At 43.0% G+C, this 19,490-nt stretch overlaps 1 protein-coding gene across 11 annotated transcripts in view; it reads left to right on the top strand.

The window, feature by feature from the left end:
- Positions 1-19,490, top strand: part of dctn1b (dynactin 1b) — a 53,455-nt gene that overhangs the window by 27,529 nt on the left and 6,436 nt on the right. For 3 of the 11 annotated variants that reach the window (XM_084044822.1, XM_084044824.1, XM_084044821.1), the window contains exons 5-24: positions 4,007-4,027; positions 4,708-4,878; positions 5,911-5,934; positions 7,079-7,276; positions 7,804-8,008; positions 8,400-8,478; positions 8,814-8,973; positions 9,164-9,268; positions 11,692-11,883; positions 12,268-12,384; positions 13,032-13,184; positions 13,405-13,565; positions 14,241-14,409; positions 14,931-14,999; positions 16,134-16,346; positions 17,077-17,238; positions 17,925-18,056; positions 18,459-18,587; positions 18,877-19,019; positions 19,261-19,433. In XM_084044822.1, coding sequence (XP_083900948.1) covers positions 4,007-4,027; positions 4,708-4,878; positions 5,911-5,934; positions 7,079-7,276; positions 7,804-8,008; positions 8,400-8,478; positions 8,814-8,973; positions 9,164-9,268; positions 11,692-11,883; positions 12,268-12,384; positions 13,032-13,184; positions 13,405-13,565; positions 14,241-14,409; positions 14,931-14,999; positions 16,134-16,346; positions 17,077-17,238; positions 17,925-18,056; positions 18,459-18,587; positions 18,877-19,019; positions 19,261-19,433 — 2,776 coding nt within the window. The remainder of the gene's footprint in view (positions 1-4,006; positions 4,028-4,707; positions 4,879-5,910; positions 5,935-7,078; positions 7,277-7,803; positions 8,009-8,399; positions 8,479-8,813; positions 8,974-9,163; positions 9,269-11,691; positions 11,884-12,267; positions 12,385-13,031; positions 13,185-13,404; positions 13,566-14,240; positions 14,410-14,930; positions 15,000-16,133; positions 16,347-17,076; positions 17,239-17,924; positions 18,057-18,458; positions 18,588-18,876; positions 19,020-19,260; positions 19,434-19,490) is intronic. The other 8 variants (XM_084044827.1, XM_084044826.1, XM_084044830.1 and 5 more) reach the window with 6 other exon arrangements.

Here is a 19,490-nt window from a genome sequence, read left to right as displayed (position 1 = left end):
CACACACCAGTGATGATGGGGAAGAGTGTGTGGGGTTGGCGTGGAGGGTTGCGGGTGATGTAATGCCGTAGTAGGGAATTGGCTAGGCTGGGAAAATCACAGTGAGCAGTGACGGGGAGAGAGAGAGAGACGGAAGGAGACAGAGGAGAGACAGAGGAGAGGAGAGTGAGAGAGAGAGAACAGGGAATAGGGGAGGTGTGAACTGAACGGTGGCTCATCAGAAACCGTGTGTCAGCGAGATGTCTGCATCCTAACAGGGGTGTTGGAGAGAAGAGAGGGAGAGAGAGAGAGGGGGAATCGACCTGAGGACAGCGTTAGCTCCGGCTCACCACTGCCGCTCGAGACCGCTCGCGTTATGACAAGAGAGGCTGCTTCACTGGCAAGCCAGCTGAAAGGACATAGAGGAGGACAGGGTTGACTGTAACAGGAGGGAGGAACCGAGTGAGAGGGAAGCCTTGGAACAGAGCCGCGGCCATTTGCACTGCTGCAGCTTCCTAGTCTGAGAGGAACCGAGTGGCTGGAGCCAGTCTGCTATCTGTCTGTCTTACTGTCTGTGTCTGTCCGCCTGCCTGCCTTACTGGCTGCATCTTTGGGGCTCATCCGTCCGTCCGTCCGTCCGTCTGTCTGTCTGTCTGCCTTAAACGCGGTCTTGGCTGCTGTTCTCTACTGTGTGTCTACCTATCGGTGACTGTGTGTGTGTGTGTGTGTGTGTGTGTGTGTGTGTGTGTGTTTCTCTGTGATGCTGTGACTGTGTGTGTGTGTGTGCGCGTGTGTCTTTCTCTGTGACTGTGCGCGTGTGTGCGTGTGTCTTTCTCTGTGACTGTGTGTGTCTTCTTCAATTGCAAATATGATGAGACAGACTCCTGCTCCCCGGAAGGTACACAACACAATCTGACGTCTCTGTGTCTGTGGGGATATTGTTGTTGTTATGTCATCCATTAGCTTAGTTGTTACCTCTTGGTACAGCTGCTACTGTAAATGGATCATATCCAGAAGTTTTAATCCATGCTTCCATGGTCATGTGTGTGGGGTGGTGGGGGGGTTGCTTTTTTCATTCTAAAGCGGTATTTTAAGTTTCTGGTGTTTCTGGGGTAGAAATCTTCATTCATACATGCAGTGTCTTTCTTGCCATGTCACTCTCAGTTTTGCCGGCTGTTAATTGAAAGTCCCTTTTGTAGGCCTGTCATAATTATTACATTACGTTACACAACTGCATAAAAACAGCATGGTGAAATTAACAGAAATGTCATATTTCCAGCATTATATTGTTGTCCGCGCTCTTTTAACCACTTTCAACCTGCCGTCTGTGTCTTGAACATTTAGGGAAATAATTCACAAACGCTCATACATTTTCAACTATTTAAAAGATACCAAAAATAGCAGATATACAAGCTCACAACACGCTGTGGCGCGTTGTGAGCTTGCAGATCTGCTATTTCCCACGATTTTTTAATATGTTTTAGTATAAAATGACTAATTGTATAGCCTGGGCTAGAAATGTAATATTTATTTAGGCCTATATGTTCTAATGTTCAATGCCAAAAACACAATTAAATCATTAATCGCAATTATTAATACAGTTAATTGCCAATTAACTGTATGACAATTAATCGTCAACAAACATGTAATGATCGTGACAGCCCTATGTAGATGATACTCGCCCATCTGTCCACAACAAGTTATTTATTTTAACAGCATCTTTCTCCATGAACATGGCTATGTGTTAGCCTGATTTATTCTTTGTTATACGACGGTGATACTCAACGAAAATAACTGTTTCATGGCAAGTGACACTGTCGTACAGCGAAGCATAAATTAGGCTTTAACCACATGAACCCTAGCATCAAGGGGGAACAGTCGCCGAAACTAGCCGATCTACAAGCCGATCTACAAGCCCACAACGCTTCACAACACGTTGTGAGCTTGTAGATCACCTAGTTTCAGCAAAGAGATTTTGTGTAGAGGGAAATACTGGCGGACCTAGTATAGAGCCCTGGGGGACCCCGGTCAACTAAGTATGCAGGGTTTAAGTGGTTAAACTATATGACTCATACAGCCTCAACGAAGCTTTCTCACCCCAGTCCTTGTCTTTACCATGTTATAAAGTCATAGTGTGTGTTGTTTGAAAATGTCAGCTGATGCTTATTCATCTGTGTCTTATTCTGGTCAGTGATGTTTAGTGAGGTTAAGTGTCTAGTACTGTCCAGTACTCAGTGTTTAAGTCATGTATCCTCATGAAGTCCCTTCTTGATATAATTTAGATTTATAGATGTATTCTGTGCCTGAAACCTGGCTTTATCATGCAGAAGTCTCGCCATTGACATATGATGAGTGCTGTTCTGATAGTTACACCTTGATGTTGTGTTCAGGAGGTCAGTGGCTTTTAGTCATCAGGGAGAATCGATTTCAACTTCTCAGTGCAGATGATACGCGATAAATGTTCCTGCAGATGATACGTGATAAATGTTCCTGCTGTTATTTCAGTACAGTGTGTCCTGTTCACAGTAGCATACCATCATGGCTAGGCTGTCTGCTCTTATTTGGCACAGCTGTTACCTCTGTAGCTAATTTCTTTTGAATGGTCCAGCACTAATCCAATAACAGAGCCAAATAGCTAGGGCGCTGAGTCTGAGAAGAATGGGAATGCCAGGAAATGGTGGAGAAAGGTGTCGAATGAAAGAAATATAAAGAATAATTTTACAGGGTCAAATGAGGAGCAGTTGGATGTACCACATGAGTCAAATAGAATTAGCCAATCATTATATTTGTTTTGATCTGCTCGTAATACCAGAAGGGTGGGGTTTCCTGCATCATTTGTCAATCACAAAATATCATCTAAATAGCTTTTTTTCTTTGTTATGACCTTTTGTTACGATTGAGGAATCGTAGGTGTGTCTCCAGACACCATGGTACTCCTCCATCTCCACTCCACTCTCCAATTACCATGGGGCACTGAAAATACTCAGAGAGGGTTAAAACACAGAATGAGGCCACATAGGGCCGTAACATTCTTTTCCCTGAATTACAAATCCCACCTGTCTGGCACTCCAAGTAGATTAACACCTAGATGTATTTGCATATGCTGCTTGACTCAAATCTGACATACACACTTAAAAGAAATTAGATGATAGCTAAGCATGAATGTTCCCCCTGACAATTTAGTAAACCCTCATATCTAGGCCACTTATAGCATTCTGCATGCCTGAACCCAGTGACTTACCAAGATAATGAGCCACTGCATTCAGCGCTTCTCAATAAGCAAGCAAGTAGAACAGAACAGAACAGAACAGAACTTGGCCCACGTGTGAAGCAAATCTATCCTGTCCTGTGAGACACAATGCAGTCATTTAGGCCAGTCAGTGGCGGTACCAGTCACTGTGTTGAGGTAGCAGTCACATGGCCAGGGGACAAGGGACAGGCCAGCCCCTAGAGACTCGCTAGAGTAAGTGAGATGGAGCTAGATGGGAGAGAGGAAAACAACAGTGTAGGGCTCATATGGGTGGTGTTATGTGATCCTGAAAATGGGTTCATAGTGGAAGACTGTCTGGAGCACTCAGAGGGAAATGCTTCTTTGTTTACATTTCTATATGAAGATGTACAGTACATACAGCAATACAGCATAGATATTTAGGAGTTACAGTAAATTGCTGTGGTATGGAAGGAACGTACATTTGCAATGCATGTTTGGGAATTGATTTGTATTTAAGGAAGCAGGCCTGTTTATAAAGGTTTAAACTTAAATTACACTTCATCATACGCCAATGGCGCTTGAAAACAGTTATTTCGGGCGAGCGACACCATCACTTTAGAGAGTGAATCCATCAAGCCATATTGTCCTTTTGTGTGCTGATAATCCTGATATCCCATTTTATATGAAGTTTGGCTTGTATTTCTAACCCTGGCTGTTGTGTGTTTCCTCTCCTTTGCTGTCCTTTGCTCGTTCCTCCCTCCTCCTCTCCTCTTCTTCTCCTCTTCTCCAATCTTCCTCTCCCTCCCTCTTCTTCAGACCACGGCCAGAAGGCCCAAGGTGAGCCCAGTCTTGTTCAGAAGCTATTGACAGGACTTCAAATTCTTAATTGCTTTTGCTTTGTTTATCCGTGGCTTATTTTATACACTTATTTGTTAATTTATTTATTTGGTTTTGTCTAGTGTGTGTTTGTGCGTGCGTGCGTGCGTGCGTGCGTGTGTGTGTGTGTGTGTGTGTGTGTGTGTGTGTGTGTGTGTGTGGTGCCTACAAGTGAGTGAGATTACATGATCAGATCACCAACCACATTCAGACCTCAGGCTATAGCACCAATGTTAGCATAGATTTTCTCACAGCTCAATACAGTATGTCATACTGTAGCTACAGTAGTGGAGTATTCAACAACAAAAGTACCGTATACACTTTACACGTATACGTCTTTTCAGTTTATTTTTTTACACTGTTCATGCTGATTTTGTTGTTGCTGTTGGTTTTTGCTTTCGCCTCATAACTTTTGGATGTTTTTCAGTGACAATTTTGACCGTTGCAGCGTCATAATTTCTTCGCTTCCTGTGTTGTTGTTTTTTCTTTCTTGGTTTTCCATTGCAAAACATTCTGTTTTGGTCTCAGGTCATCAGGATCTTCGAATCAATGCCCTTTTTTCGTCTTAATTTCTATTTCCATGTCCATAATGTGCATGTCCAGTCATTCTTTACTCACTGTCTTCTCTCATTGTCCACCAGCAACCCAGCCGGCCGGCAGGCAGTAAGGGCGCTCCCTCCGGGTCTGCGTCTGCCTCCGCAGGTGAGATGAGCAGCAGTGAGCCCAGCACCCCGGCCCAGACCCCCCTGGCTGCCCCCGTCATCCCCACCCTCCACTCCCCAGGAGTCCCTCCACCACCGGTCCCCAGCAAGGTCAGCAGAACCTCAGCCTCCACTTTTATCCTATCCTGGGAAACTGTCCGAAATATACACGAGGAAAAGGAAAAAAGTGCCCGCTGTAATGTTTAAAAATGCCCCTTAAATAAGAGAAGTATTAAGAGTAGTAACTTGCCCCTAGTATTTTCTAAAAACTACGCTCTGGGGAAACTCTTGTGTGGTAAAAAAATGTATATATGAAGAAAAACATGTGACGTCATTTATACATCAATGACGTCACAATAAGTGTCCCCCAAATGTGTTAAAATACCCTTTATATTGGAAAATGTCTTCCACTACTGCAGCACACTCCTGGTCATGCGTACACACTACACACAGACACAAATGAATGTACACAGTAGAAAACACACACAGACACACATGGATGTACACAGTGGAGAACATACACAGACACACATGGATGGTTTTCTATTGTTGTCCACTGAGTAGCTCCACTGTAGCAATTGCAGGTCAAATGTCTAACTCAAGGGCACATGGAATCCTCCCTCCTGGGCATTCCCATCTGCTCTAGAAATTCAAACCAAATGCTTTCAGTATTTTTCTCTAGCGTCCAACACTACCAGTGCCTCGTTTTAGTTGCTCTAGTAGTGTGAAGCAGAGCAGTGCTGTAACACTACCATGGGCTCTCTGAATTTACAACCCGACATTACATTGCTTACCTAGAATGACCCTGCAATAAGTGCAATGGATTTAAAAGTCCATAATTAAACCATTAAAGGGTTATGATTGCAAGCAGTCCAATTAAGCAAAAGTCCAAAGAATAGCATTATCACACATGATAAAAAAAACACAGGCTTTTATTTTCTAGAACGTAAACCGTACATGAAACAATTTAAAAGGATAAACAAATTCACGCTACAGTTTTCAGATGTAATATAGTATATATATCACTGACTTAAGAAATAGAGAAGCCATTTATTTTCAGTGTTAATCATAGATAAATGTAAAGTGTCATCCCGTGTTAGACTTGATGCATGTGATAATGAAGTTCACCTGTTTCTTTCTCAGGAAGCCGTTGCTATGGAAACACAGGTGCACTGGCGTGATGTGGTTACGCTTGGTTTTGAAGTGTTGCTGTTTTTTCACACTTAACATTCGACACTGACGTGTGTGTGTGTGTGTGTGTGTGTGTGTGTGTGTGTGTGTGTGTGTGTGTGTGTGTGTGTGTGTGTGTGTGTGTGTGTGTGTGTGTGTGTGTGTGTGTGTGTGTGTGCGTGTGTGCGTGCGTGCGTGCGTGCGTGCGTGCGCGCGTGTTTACACCCACGTGTGAGTTTGTGTGCATGTGTTTTTAATGCATGCCCTGTTGGAGATTCGTACTTAATATCATGCAAGGATTTGCAGTGTCTGAGTGAGATTGTGACTTAATGTTACAGGAAAAGGAAAATGTAGGTATCACTCCTTTCGGTTCAAAAACGAGTCAGTTGTTCTTCCTCACTGATGGATTTATCAATGCACTCTTACAGGCACAACAAGCCAACGTCAAACTGGTGAACATCAATAAACGTTCAGAATAAACATAACATAAACGTACATAAATGTAAGAAAAGAAAATACACTTTACATTAACATATTTCACTGGCTGCACTACAACATAAGGGAATGAGTCCACTGGTGCTCACAAACACAGCGATGCACAAAACTACAATTCAATTCATCCATGAATAAAACGTTCAAAAACATATTTACTATTTACAGTTTAGGCATTTAGCAGACGCTTTTAACCAGAGCAACTTACAATAAGCAAGGTAAACACATGTACATCAAATGCAGAAAGGCAGTGTAGTACCTCAGTAAATTAGGATCACAGGTAAACCAAGGACCTATCATCAGTCTAAACAAACTAATAATCTGTTCATTGAACTATAGGTTCAGTAAGTTCAGTAAGTAAACAATGACCCTAGCATCTTTCTAAATAACATGCTAGAAAAAACTAGTCTAAATAACAAACGCATGAGAACATATGACCAAGGCAAGTCTGCATGGTCGTCATATAACATACAGTATGAACTTAGATACTCAAGATCTGTCCATCTTTCTGTGCCTCTGTGCTTTTGTCTCTGCGATCCGTTCTACTTTCTCTCATCAATCTAAATGTCTGTTTTTCTTTCTTGCCATTTGTCTCTCCATCTCTCCATTTGTCCTCCCCCTCTCTCTCCCTCCATCCCTCCTTGTCCAGGAGGAGGAGGCTCTGCGCGGCCAGGTCAAGGACCTGGAGGAGAAGCTAGAGACGTTGAAGATGAAGCGGACAGAGGACAAGGCCAAGCTGAAGGAGCTGGAGAAGCACAAGATCCAGCTGGAGCAGCTTCAGGAGTGGAAGACCAAGATGCAGGAACAGCAGGCCGAGCTGCAGAAACAACTCAAAGAGGCTAAGAGGGTAATGATGAATGGATGGAGGGCTGGTTGGTTTGATGGTTGATGGATGGATTGATGGATGGTTGGTTTGTTTGGACAGACAGACAATTGGATGGAGGAGTGGGGTGATGAATGATTAGAGAGGTAAATAAACGTTCATATCCTGTGTGTAGATTGTAGATGAACGGTACATTATGTATGGTTGCTGGGATGGATGCATGAGATGGATGCATGAATAAGTGGATAGATGGGGGGATTATTGGTGGATGGTTGGATGAATGGATATAATAGAATGGTAGAAGAATATAAAAACAGACACTGGGTTGATTCAGGATGTATGTATGGATGGAGAGACATGAGGATGCCGCATACTGATGTAGACGCAGCAACTATAACATAGATAGCCCTTAAACCAAAACCTGTTTGTCACTCAGGCAAACCTCAAAGCTACAAAACACACCAGAGTATGACATAAGAGCAAAATGTCCACCATATGGATATGGTTAATCACAGACTATACACCTAAACGATCATCCCGTGTCTTTATAGGAAGCTAAAGAAGCCCTGGAGGCCAAGGAGCATTACATGGAGGAAATGGCAGACACTGCAGATGCCATCGAGATGGCGACCCTGGATAAGGAGATGGCCGAGGAGAGGGCGGAGTCACTGCAGCTGGAGGCCGACAGCCTCAAGGAGAAAGTGGATGAGCTGACGATGGACCTGGAGATCCTCAAACACGAGATAGAGGAGAAAGGTTCGATGAAGGCTCCCAGATGACGATGAGTGTAACATTTTGTAATTGGGAACTCAGATTAATATTTTGGAGACACGTAGCCCAAAAGTAATGATGGATTTTATGCCACTTCCTCACAAGTCGGAGCAAGTGAAGCTTTCAGCTGTATTGCTGCTGATGTGGCAAAACTGCACAGCTGCAGTTTTGGTGTTTGGTGTGATTTGATTAGAAAAGCATACAGTATGCAAAGCACTAAAGTGTCAGCAAGAAAAATTATAATCCTTTTCTCCATTCTTTGACATTGTCCTTTTTATTTACAGTATACATATTGGTTTTGATTAAAAAAACAACAACAGCCTTATCTCCTCGTCCACATGAAGAAAACCAAGTAATATTTCCGGTTCCTACTCAGGTTCAGATGGAGCTGCCTCCAGCTACCATGTCAAACAGTTGGAGGAACAGAATGGCAGACTGAAGGAGGCACTGGTCAGGTACATCTTTTATTTGTTACATACCCTCATAATTTCCTAAGAAACCCACTTCTCTTATGTAGATGTCCACTTCTTTTACTTAGATGTTCACTACATTAAACAAAGCCACCCTTTGTGGAATGTGGAAAGATTTGTGTGTGTGTCCACTTCATGCAAACGTCTAATCGTGTGTGTGTGTGTGTGTGTGTGTGTGTGTGTGTGTGTGTGTGTGTGTGTGTGTGTGTGTGTGTGTGTGTGTGTGTGTGTGTGTGTGTGTGTGTGTGTGTGTGTGTGTGTGTGTGTGTGTGTGTGTGTGTGTGTGTGTGTGTGTGTGTGTGTGTGTGTGTGTGTGTCAGGATGCGTGACCTGTCTGCGTCAGAGAAGCAGGAACATCTGAAGTTACAGAAGCAGACGGAGAAGAAGAGTGTGGAATTGGATACCCTGAGGACCCAGAGAGAGAAACTACAGGAGGAGATGAAGATGGCTGAGAGGACCATCGATGAGCTCAAAGAACAGGTCAGGAACTTCCTGCTGGCTGATGTCATAGCAGAATCAGAATTTGTTCATGATGATTACCTTACTTGAAACTGAGGATGTGGATGGCGATGATGATGTTGAAGGTGGTGATAGTTTTGATGCTGATGACGCAGCTGTTGATGGTGAAGATGATGGTCATGATGATGATGATGTATCTTCTTTATGCCAGGTGGATGCGGCCCTGGGGGCTGAGGAGATGGTGGAGACTCTGACAGAGAGGAACCTGGACCTGGAGGAGAAAGTCAGGGAGTCGAGAGAGACTGTTGTTGACCTGGTGAGTGAAGATCTCCAGTAGTAATCCTCTGTACAGATTTTGGTGATTGGCATCCAATTGGCTCACTGCCACCTAGCAATGCTACATGCTACTGTCAGTGTTATTGGACTCTGCGTACATCTCAACATTATAAAGTTCTTAGCTCGTACTGTTTGACAGTCTGCTCTGAGCAAATGTCAAAGGTTTCATGGCTACAGAAAAGTCAACAAAAATATTTCATGTCGATTCACCTATAATCTAATGCAGTAGTTCCCAAACTTTTCCATGCCAAGGACCCCAAATAGCCTTAGCCTCTGGCTGTGGTCCCCCTATTGTGAAATAGCTTAAGAATGATAATAATTAGCCAATCTACAAGCTCACAATGTCTATTTTTGAGGAACACCATGTTGAAAGTGGCTAAACTGGCACAGTAATCTTATGAATTTGATAAGATTTATCTTTAATTATTTGTTTTTATGATTTTCTTTTTCTCATTTTCACCTCCTTTCTTCTGGAGGGTGTGTGGCCCCCACTTTTAAGACCTGTGATGTAACATTTTGTGTATTTTTTAAACTATACATGGAGGATGATTGTGCACCTCACTAAGGTGTTTTTCCTACTTTGTCCTCTATGTGTATCTTATTTAAAAGTGACGTTTATGAATGTTGCTGCTGATTCATTTCATTGTTTATACTGTTTGGGCCAAGGTCAACAATATGAGCTGCCCTCTGGTGTCTGTGTCACTGCCTTCATTATTGAATTATTTGAAATGGATTCAAGCACTTATTTGTGATTGACTGATCTTGCTTGGCACAAATGTGCCAATAATATGAAACTGGCACGTATTCCATTCATGGCAGACAAAAAGGCAATCCTTCAAGGTAACACAAAACAATTAGTTAAAACTTGCCATTGAATTACCCTTGAGCAAGACTATCAATGCCCAATTGGTCCAGTGACACTGTTTAGTGGCTACGGCCACAACTGTTTTGTATAAACTGTACACAACTGTAACAGTGTTTATAGGATACTAGAGTTTCGGGGGGCTACGCCCCCCTCAACCCCAGCCGCGCACGGGGCCGAGCGTGGCCGTGTGTATATTGGGGGACCCAAATCGCCGGAGTAAAACTGTGGAGATTTTTTTTTGAAAAAGGAAAAAATTTGAAGAAATAATATTTGTTATGTTTCAGGGGGTCCACAGGGGGTCCGCGGACCCCCTGATGGTCCACTGACCCCCTGTGGAGTGTTGGGACGCGCGGGGACACCCCTGGAACATTTTTTTTTTTTTTCATGAAGGTGGTTGCTTGTTTCTGGCGCTGGCTGTGCAAACCTGGCAACCCAGCGCATGCTGCCGCACAAACGTGGCAACCCAGCGCATGCTGCCGCACGTTACACCAGAAATGGTGCCTGGAGAAAATGGTGACCAAAAAAAAAGTTTGGAAAAAAAGGAAAAAACCCCCGCAGCGGCTGCGTGCTGTTGTGGTGATGAGGTCGTGCGCACGGTAAACGGTACGAAGCTGCCTCCCCTTCCGTTTTGTCCGACATTTGGTGAGTAGAATTAATTATGTTGCGCGGTGGAAAAGGTGTAGTTAGCAGTGAGATGTCCCCTACGCGAGGCGTAAATTCAGCGCGGCCGCCGTGGCGAGTCAGTTGCCGACATGTGGTCTGGCGGTGCGTTGTTTAGTCGATAACAGAGCTGTGGGGTGTGGACACCGAGGGTGCGGAAGTTGGTCGCCATTTATATAGTTAGATACATCTAAGTTGCTTCCTTGAATCCTTAATACGAATGCTAATCAATCCATAATTTACATTTTCTACCTGGGAATCAAACCCTGGGCCAGAAGTGACTTATTTTTGCAGAGGCTAAATTGCGTTTTGACCAATTTAACCAGCGCTCGGGTGGCGCAGTGGTAAAGTAGCTGCCCACCACCGCGGTGTATCCGGCTTTGTCGATCGTCTTGCGAGTGTGTTCGAGGGATGGAAGGCGGGTGGGGAGGGTGATATTTGTCACTACACGTACTTCTACGGGTTAGGGCGGCACCTGTCAGCGGGGAGTGTTGGGCGGAAGGAGTAGGACGAAGGCTCTACGTCCTCTCGGTGGGGGCTCCTCACCGGCAGGTGAGCCAGTAGGATACACACAGAAATGTGTGTGGGGAGGAATCAAATGGCATAACAACTAAATTGGGGAGAAAAAAGGGGTTAAAAAGCAAAAACAAATAATTGACTTTGATGCAGTCCCTCTTGTCAACCAGTTGTGGTCCGACTTGAGCACAGGATATGCATTTGCTGTCTACCAAGTGCGGGTAGACACCAACTACAACCACCAAAGTTGTTGTTGTTATATCGTATTAACATATACACATGTAATCTACCATACAGATTGGTCAAAATAACGTGTTATTGAACTGCAGGTTTAACCGCAATCCTGTATTTTTGTTGTGTAGGAAGCCATTAATGAGATGAACGACGAGCTGCAGGAGAATGCCAGGGAGACGGAGCTGGAGCTCAGAGAGATGCTGGACCTGGGTACGTCACGGATCAGAGAGGCTGAGAAACGCGTGGAAGCCGCCCAGGAAACTGTGGCCGACTACCAACAGACCATCCAGAAGTACCGCGAACTCACCACTCATCTGCAGGTACAGCCAAAAACAACAAAGGCTTAAATACAGCTTGACCGTGTCCCAATTACCTCTATGGGCAATCTCAGTTGACTTTGGATGTCTTTAGCATTTATGGTTCTTATTCTTCATGAACATTTACTTTCGCTTACCCGTGAATGTTCTGTGAGAGCTCTTGGTTTCTATGAAGTTATTTTGTTTTTTTTAATTAACCTCATAAAATAGACACAATTATAAAGACTATGCAAATTAACAAAAACAAAATCTAGCCTCAAAAGGATTTATAAACAAAACTAAAATGGGACTCCACAGTATAAACTCAATGGAAGAAAAGCTCAACAAGCAAGAAGGTTCTCCAAAACTCAGAATGTCTTCCTACACTGTGTGTTGTCGTTGGTACAGGAGGTGAACAGAGACCTGACCAGCCAACAGGAAGCTTCAGCAGAGCTTCAGCAGCAGCCCCCTGCAGAGATGTTTGACTTCAAGATCAAGTTTGCTGAGACAAAGGCCTATGCCAAGGTCAGTCCTGATTATAGGCCAATCTGCTGAAGTGTTGAGTCTTAGGCAGTGGGGGAAAGTAACTAGGTTTTATTAGATTTACTTAAGATCTGTACTTCAGTACAATTTTAGGGTACTTGAGTATTTCCGTTGTTCAATACTTTATACTTCTACTCCACTACATCCACTACATCTGTCTTTTTTTATTATTAGATTTAGATTGTGCTTTTATTTGACAGCTTTAGTTACTAGTTGCTATGCAGATTTAGATTATTATTACAAACCCCAATTTTGTACTTTTGTATTCAAAAAGAGCCGTTGAGCTTGTACATCTGCTATTTATTTTAAAGGTTTTGAGTCCTTTTTACTTTTAACAGAATACTTTATATTGTGGTATTGCTGGTTTTACATACTGTAAGTAAAAGATCAGAGTACTTTTTTCCACCACTGATCTTAAGCATGTGAATCTCCTTTGGTAAGAGGTCTTTATGGATGTGGCAGTGTCTGTATGTGTGTTTCACTTCGTGTTTGTACTGTACAGTAGAGTGAACGTGCACATTGGGTAAAACAACGTGCATTCATGTGCTTTTGTGTGTAAGTGTGTGTGTTAGCATGCTTGTATTTATCTTTTGTAGTGTTGTCATTCACATGGGTTTGTGTGTCCTCAGGCCATTGAGATGGAGCTGAGGAAGATGGAGGTTGGCCAGGCAAACAGACAGGTGTCTCTGCTGACCTCCTTCATGCCAGAGTCCTTCCTGCGACATGGAGGAGATCATGACTGCATCTTGGTGCTGCTGCTTCTGCCCAGACTCATCTGTAAGGTAAATGTCTCTAAACTAAAGTTTAGTTAGGTTATTTAATGAAGGTTATTTGAGGGATGCGTGCGTGGGTGCGTGCAGTGGAGTATAAGGGAGTCTGTTCTAGTGTGTTTATGGCTGTGTACACAGTAAAAAAAATCCTCAGTGTTAATTTATCCATCTGAGGTGTTGTACTTACATTGTGTATACTCTCAGAATTAAGCGTGTATCTGTCCATCCTCAGGCTGAGCTGATCAGCAAGCAGGCCCAGGAGAAGTTTGACCTGAATGAGAGCTGTGCAGGGCGGACAGGACTGAAGGGTGCTGCGGGCGAACAGCTGAGCTTTGCTGGCGGTCTGGTCTACTCTCTCTGCCTACTGCAGGCCACGCTCCATAAATATGAACAGTATGTACGCCTACACTCTAAAATCCTCCAAAGAGTGTGCAAAGATTACAACAAACACGAAGGATTTTACTGTGTACTACTGTGCTTTCAGTAGAGTTAATTTATCATTCCTCTATTTTGTATGCATTATGAATGCAGTTTAGTCTCATGATTTATATCTTTACAGGATTTAGAATTTTCTCCGCTGCATTTCATAATCATGTTTTGGTTGTTCTTTTTGTTCAGTTTGAACTTGTCCTTCAGTATGTATACATTTGTACTGTGAACTACTTTGTAATTATAACTACTTTATGCTATATAGGGTAAATAAATCTATGATATAATGGGGACCTTGGGATCCAATGTGGATCCATGACATATCTATGATGTATGACACAGGATTTGGGCAAGGTATCAGCATAATCGCAGACCTTTTTTGTGTAAAACATATGGAAAAAAGGAACTGGCAGTGTGAATACAAGGTTTGGTGCTGATCGGTCCAGCGGTTAGCGATATTAGCTGAATACTTTTTACTTACTATTATGGTAACTTCAAGTTCATTAATCTGACTATTTAAACTGCCACCTGTTCCCTGGGGAATAACAATAACGTACCAAATTTCAGTCCAAGATGTATACTCAATCTTTGTGTGTGTGTGTGCTTGCGTGCGTTTGCGTGTGTTTTATTGTTTGTCAGGGCTCTGGGCCAGTGCAGTGTGGAGGTGTATAAGAAGATTGGGTCTCTGTACCCTGAGATGAGTGTTCATGAACGCTCCCTGGACTTCCTCATTGACCTGCTGCACAAAGACCAGCTGGATGAGACCGTTAACGTGGAGCCTCTCACCAAGGCCATCAAATATTATCAGGTAAGTACTCACTGTATATGTAGTCCTATGCAAAGCACAGTTACTGTAAGTGTGTTTAACCTATTAAGACCGGGATCCCATCTGTGTCATTTTAAATAATATTAAATAATATTAAATAACAGCAGATATACAAGCTCATAGTGCGGCACCGAGTGCCACGCCTAGAGCTTAGATCTGCTATTTTTGGGGGGGAAGAATCGTGAAAATTTGTGCAAATCTTTGAATATATATATACATTTTTAACTCAAATCTTTGCTTCTGGGGTGGGGTCCCTGGAGCAAAATATTTTGAGATGGGGGTCCGTGGACAAATACTGTACATATCAATTTGACATGAAAAAGGTTTGAGAACCACTGATATTATAGCAACATAACTTTAAAAAGAAAAGACATATAGGCCTATATTCAAAGATTTTTCAAAAAAATAATAATTCAAAGTATAAAATAATGGTTATAGCAAAAGAAAATCTAAAATAACACAGTATGCGTTCAAGGTTGTAAATACTATTGTTTCTGTTTTAGCACCTGTACAGTATCCACCTGGTAGACCAGAATGAGGACTGCACCATGCAGCTGGCAGACCACATCAGAGTAAGTACTCATGTTACTACAGTACATACAGTATTATAAGTACATCATATACAGGTAGTACTTTTCCTGAGAAATGTTTTTCCTTCATGTCCAACTAGAGGTCCGGCCGCCCTACCGGCCCGCTAGCCGCGGGGCCCCGCGCACGGGGTACCAAAATCGTGGGATAGAAATTTCCAAAAGTAAAAAAAATAAAAAAAAATGTGAAAAAAATATATATATTTTTTATTTTCCTGGGGGTCCCCCCGCGGACCCCTGTGGAACATGGCGGAGCCCGTCGGCTGTTTTTTTTTTTTTTTCATGAAGGTGGTTGCTTGTTTCTGCCGCAAATGTGGCAACACAGATATTTTCGTGTGTTTTGTGCTTATCGTCTGGGAACGTGGCAACGCAGATGGCTCCGTTGTTGTTGTGGGAAGTGGGGAGATGACAAAGTTGGCTGCGTGTTTTGTTTTGTGTTTGGGATGTACATGGCACGTGAATGACGGACATATTGTGATACAGACATGACTGAAGTGAAAGCAACGGCCTGGGTCATCAAAAAGGTAAGCTAGAGGGGGGGGGGGTTGAAGCGAAGGACGCGCTTGTGTTGTTGTGCTGGCGAAGAGACGCTGAGTTTCAATGGCGGCCACTTCGTGTTGTTTCGGCTAAACCCGTTGGCGTTCGGTGTCGGTGGTGCGCACGGTAAACAGTACGAAACTGTTTCCCCTTCCGTTTTATCCGTAATGTGGTGAGTGGAATTAATTATGTTGCGACGTGGAAAATGTGTAGTGAGCAATGTGACGTTCCCTAATGCACACGTAAATTCAGCGCGCACGTTGTCGCTACTGTGTTGGCGCGACGTGGTGTGTAGTTGTTGTGTTTAGTCGAAATCAGTGCTGTGGGTATGGGTTCAGCGGCGAGGCGGAAGTCATTCCTCGTTTATATAAGTAGATGATGAGTGGTTTTCAATGTGGGCCAATCGAGAGAGAAAAAGAGAACATCTTACCACTGCTTGCACCTGTGCCTCCTCCATGCTGTTGAAACCTAACCTTTCCTGCTGTCAGTCCCCAATAAAGAAATAAAAAAATGTACTTTTCCTTACAAAAGAGGTTTAGTTCTACTGAGCTCAGCAGTATTTTTCCCTTGTTCCCCGTGCAGTTTACCCAGAGTGCCTTGGACTGCATGGCTGTGGAGGTGAGCCGCCTGCGGGCGTTCCTGCACACGGGTCAGGAGAAGGCAGATCTGGCTGTTCTGCTGAAGGACCTGGAGACTTCCTGTAGTGACATCAGACAGTTCTGTAAGAAGATCCGCCGTCGTATGCCGGGAACAGACGTGCCCGGCATCCCAGCAGCGCTCACCTTTGGACTGCAGGTATCCACCAAATGTCTTCTCACTTTCCCTCCAGCTTTTTATTTTTAAAAGAAGGAATTTAAAAAATCCCAAAAAGGTAGCACATCCAAAATTTCAATTAAATGGAGGACAAAGTACTCACATTTCCACTTTTTTTATTGGCACACACACCAATAAATGAACTTGATTTTTTAAATTCCTTCTTTTGATGTGTATACTGGACTTTGGGTCTAGCACTCCACTGAGAAAACCCATTGTTGATGGGCAACCTCTTTTTCTTATTTATTTATTTGCTAGTTAGTATTTTTTTATTTAGGTTTATTGGCACAATAAAATGCATAAGCTACTTCATTAACTTCATATTCTGTAGCTTATGATATACATTTTCAATGTTTATGATTATGCTGAAAGCCATGACAGATGAGTGTTGTCGTGAGGCAATGTAGATTGGCAGTGTGGCCAAAATGCTATTAGGATCTTTTTTTCTTGTCGCAATGTTTCTCCTTTTATTACGTATTTTCATTCCCACATTTCTGGGGCAAACATTTATTTACATCTTTGTGAAAGAAAGTATCCTATCTGAACCTATATGAACCCATATGTTCAAGGGTGATGGTGATGATGGAAATAATGCCGATTGATGCGACTAAGTGATAACACTGTCTATCACTGCGTGCGACATTGACGATGAATGATAATAATGATGCTGACAGCGATGTGAATGCTGACGAGGTGTCCTGTTGCTCCCCAGGTGTCGGACACGCTGTCAGACTGCAGGAAGCACCTGACCTGGGTGGTGGCCGTGCTCCAGGAGGTGGCGGCCGCAGGAGCCCAGATGATCGCTCCCCTCAGTGAGCAGGAGGGACTATCTGCCCTCAAACTAGAGGATGTAGCGTTCAAGGCGGGAGAACAGGTTAAGATCTATACTGAAAGCTACCTACAAATATTTCTCTGTCAGTGGCCATATTTAGGGCTGTAATGGAGTATTGTGGTTGTTCTTGGTATCAAGATACTACATGCTGCAAATAGAATATAAAAAATCACACCCTGTGTGAAGGTAGCGGCGCCTTTGATACATTATGTCATCGATATGTGTTTATAATGTGTTTATAGCCATGTGTCACGTGAAGCTTGACCAATCACTTTGTTGACGGGTCTGACCAATCAGAACGTTGACGGGTCTGACCAATCAGAACGTTGACGGGTCTGACCAATCAGAGCGTTGACGGTGAACACGGACAAAGTCAGGTATAGAGCAGGATCTGCTCTATACCTAAAGGTATAGAGCGGTTAGCGCTGCAAAAAATACATAGAGTGCAACCCTGATTTTTTTACCCCTCCTCCTCCTAATCCCTCAGTCAAAATAGTGCATTGAATTCAACTTGGGCTGCAACTATCGTTTATTTTTTAGCGATTATTCTAACAATAACTTTTTCGAATAACCAAATTTGTTTTATTTTTGTATATATTATTAACAAATGGATTGGTTGCACCACTAAATGCAACCGATAGATGCATGTCATGTACTGTATACTGTAGCATGTTCCACTGTTCTATATCTTGTACACATTATTATGTCCATTCATTTATCTGTGCCAGATCTATGGAACGCCAGGCACCAACCCCTACGAGTGCCTGCGACAGTCCTGCGGCATTGTCATAGCAACCATGAACAAGATGGCCACTGCCATGCAAGAGGGAGAGTATGACTCAGAGAAGCCTCAGAACCAAGTAATTTGAACAACATTTAATGTATATTCACTATATATTCAACAGGATACTATTGAGGTAGAAGATGTTTAAAATGGTAGTATTGAAAATGGAAGCAAGACATACAGTATGTTTATTCACTTTAACAGTATGTTTTAGGCATTCCGTTGAGTCACTAATCCATGGTTACTACCAAAGAATATGGAGTTATAGTCAAAGTTAAAAGCAAACAGTGCTGTGATTACAGATGTACATGTACATGTTATAACACACACTGTGTTCAACATGGCTTCCCCTTCAGTTTTGCATCATCTAATTACTCTAACAGTTAGAGTAAACAAGGCCCAGCTTCAGTTAGAGTCTAACTGAAGCTGGGCCTTGTTTTTCACCTCAGTTTTAGATGTTGTTTTTGTCATTTCCCAGAACCCTCCACCAGTGGAGCTGCGTGCAGCAGCTCTGAGAGCAGAGATCACTGATGCAGAGGGTCTTGGTATGAAGCTGGAGGACAGAGAGACTGTCATTAAGGAGCTTAAGAAGTCACTTAAGATCAAGGTAGGGACAGTCTGTGGTTACAAATGGTGTTTCAATGGAAATTTGTGTTTTAATTAGTTTAATCACCTGACCATTTGTTTTCAAATGGGACTTGTCTGGCACTCACTATACAATCCTGAGTGTTTTGTATAAGTGGATTTTGTAATCGGATAAGCGAAGTAACGTTCTAAAGTGTTCAGTCTGTCATAACAGATAAAGAGTCATTGTGATCCCAACTCTACAGTCTGGATGCAATCCAGACACTACACATATGAGTACAGAACTGAAGAGTATTTTGTGTGTTTTCCAGGGAGAGGAGCTGAGCGAGGCCAGCGTGCGCTTGAGTCTGCTGGAGAAGAAGCTGGACAGTTCATCCAAAGATGCAGATGAACGTGTGGAGAAGATACAGACACGACTGGATGAGACCCAGACACTGCTCAAGAAGAAAGAGAAGTAGGATTGTTTCTCAAAACATGCACTTGCATGTGAGCTGTAGTAATTGTAACACACTCACATATAGGCTGAGGCCCTATAGTCTCAATATACACACTCATAAATGACTGAAGGCAAATACACGTAATTCTCAAATATTAATCCATATTCAAGCCATGACTAGAAGTAAATGCAACACTGGAATATACTCTTAAAGTAAGTAATAGGTGCTCTAGTCCATAACAGCATCTTTTTTCTTAAGGGAGTTTGAGGAAACCATGGATGCTCTGCAGGCCGATATCGACCAACTGGAATCCGAGAAGGCAGAGCTGAAGCTGCGCATCAACAGCCAATCAAAGATGACCATCGACGGGCTGAGAGGAACATCCCCATCAGGCATAGCTTCCATTGTCTCAGGGATGTCGGGTAGTGAGGGTACGGAAATCAATCTTACATTTATTGTATTGTCTTTGTTTGGCACATAGAGTACAA

Source organism: Gymnoscopelus microlampas (genome assembly GCF_963454915.1).
Source record: "Gymnoscopelus microlampas genome assembly, chromosome: 20".
In the NCBI taxonomy this organism is placed as follows: Eukaryota; Metazoa; Chordata; class Actinopteri; order Myctophiformes; family Myctophidae; genus Gymnoscopelus; species Gymnoscopelus microlampas.
This window is presented reverse-complemented; position numbering and strand designations above follow the sequence as displayed.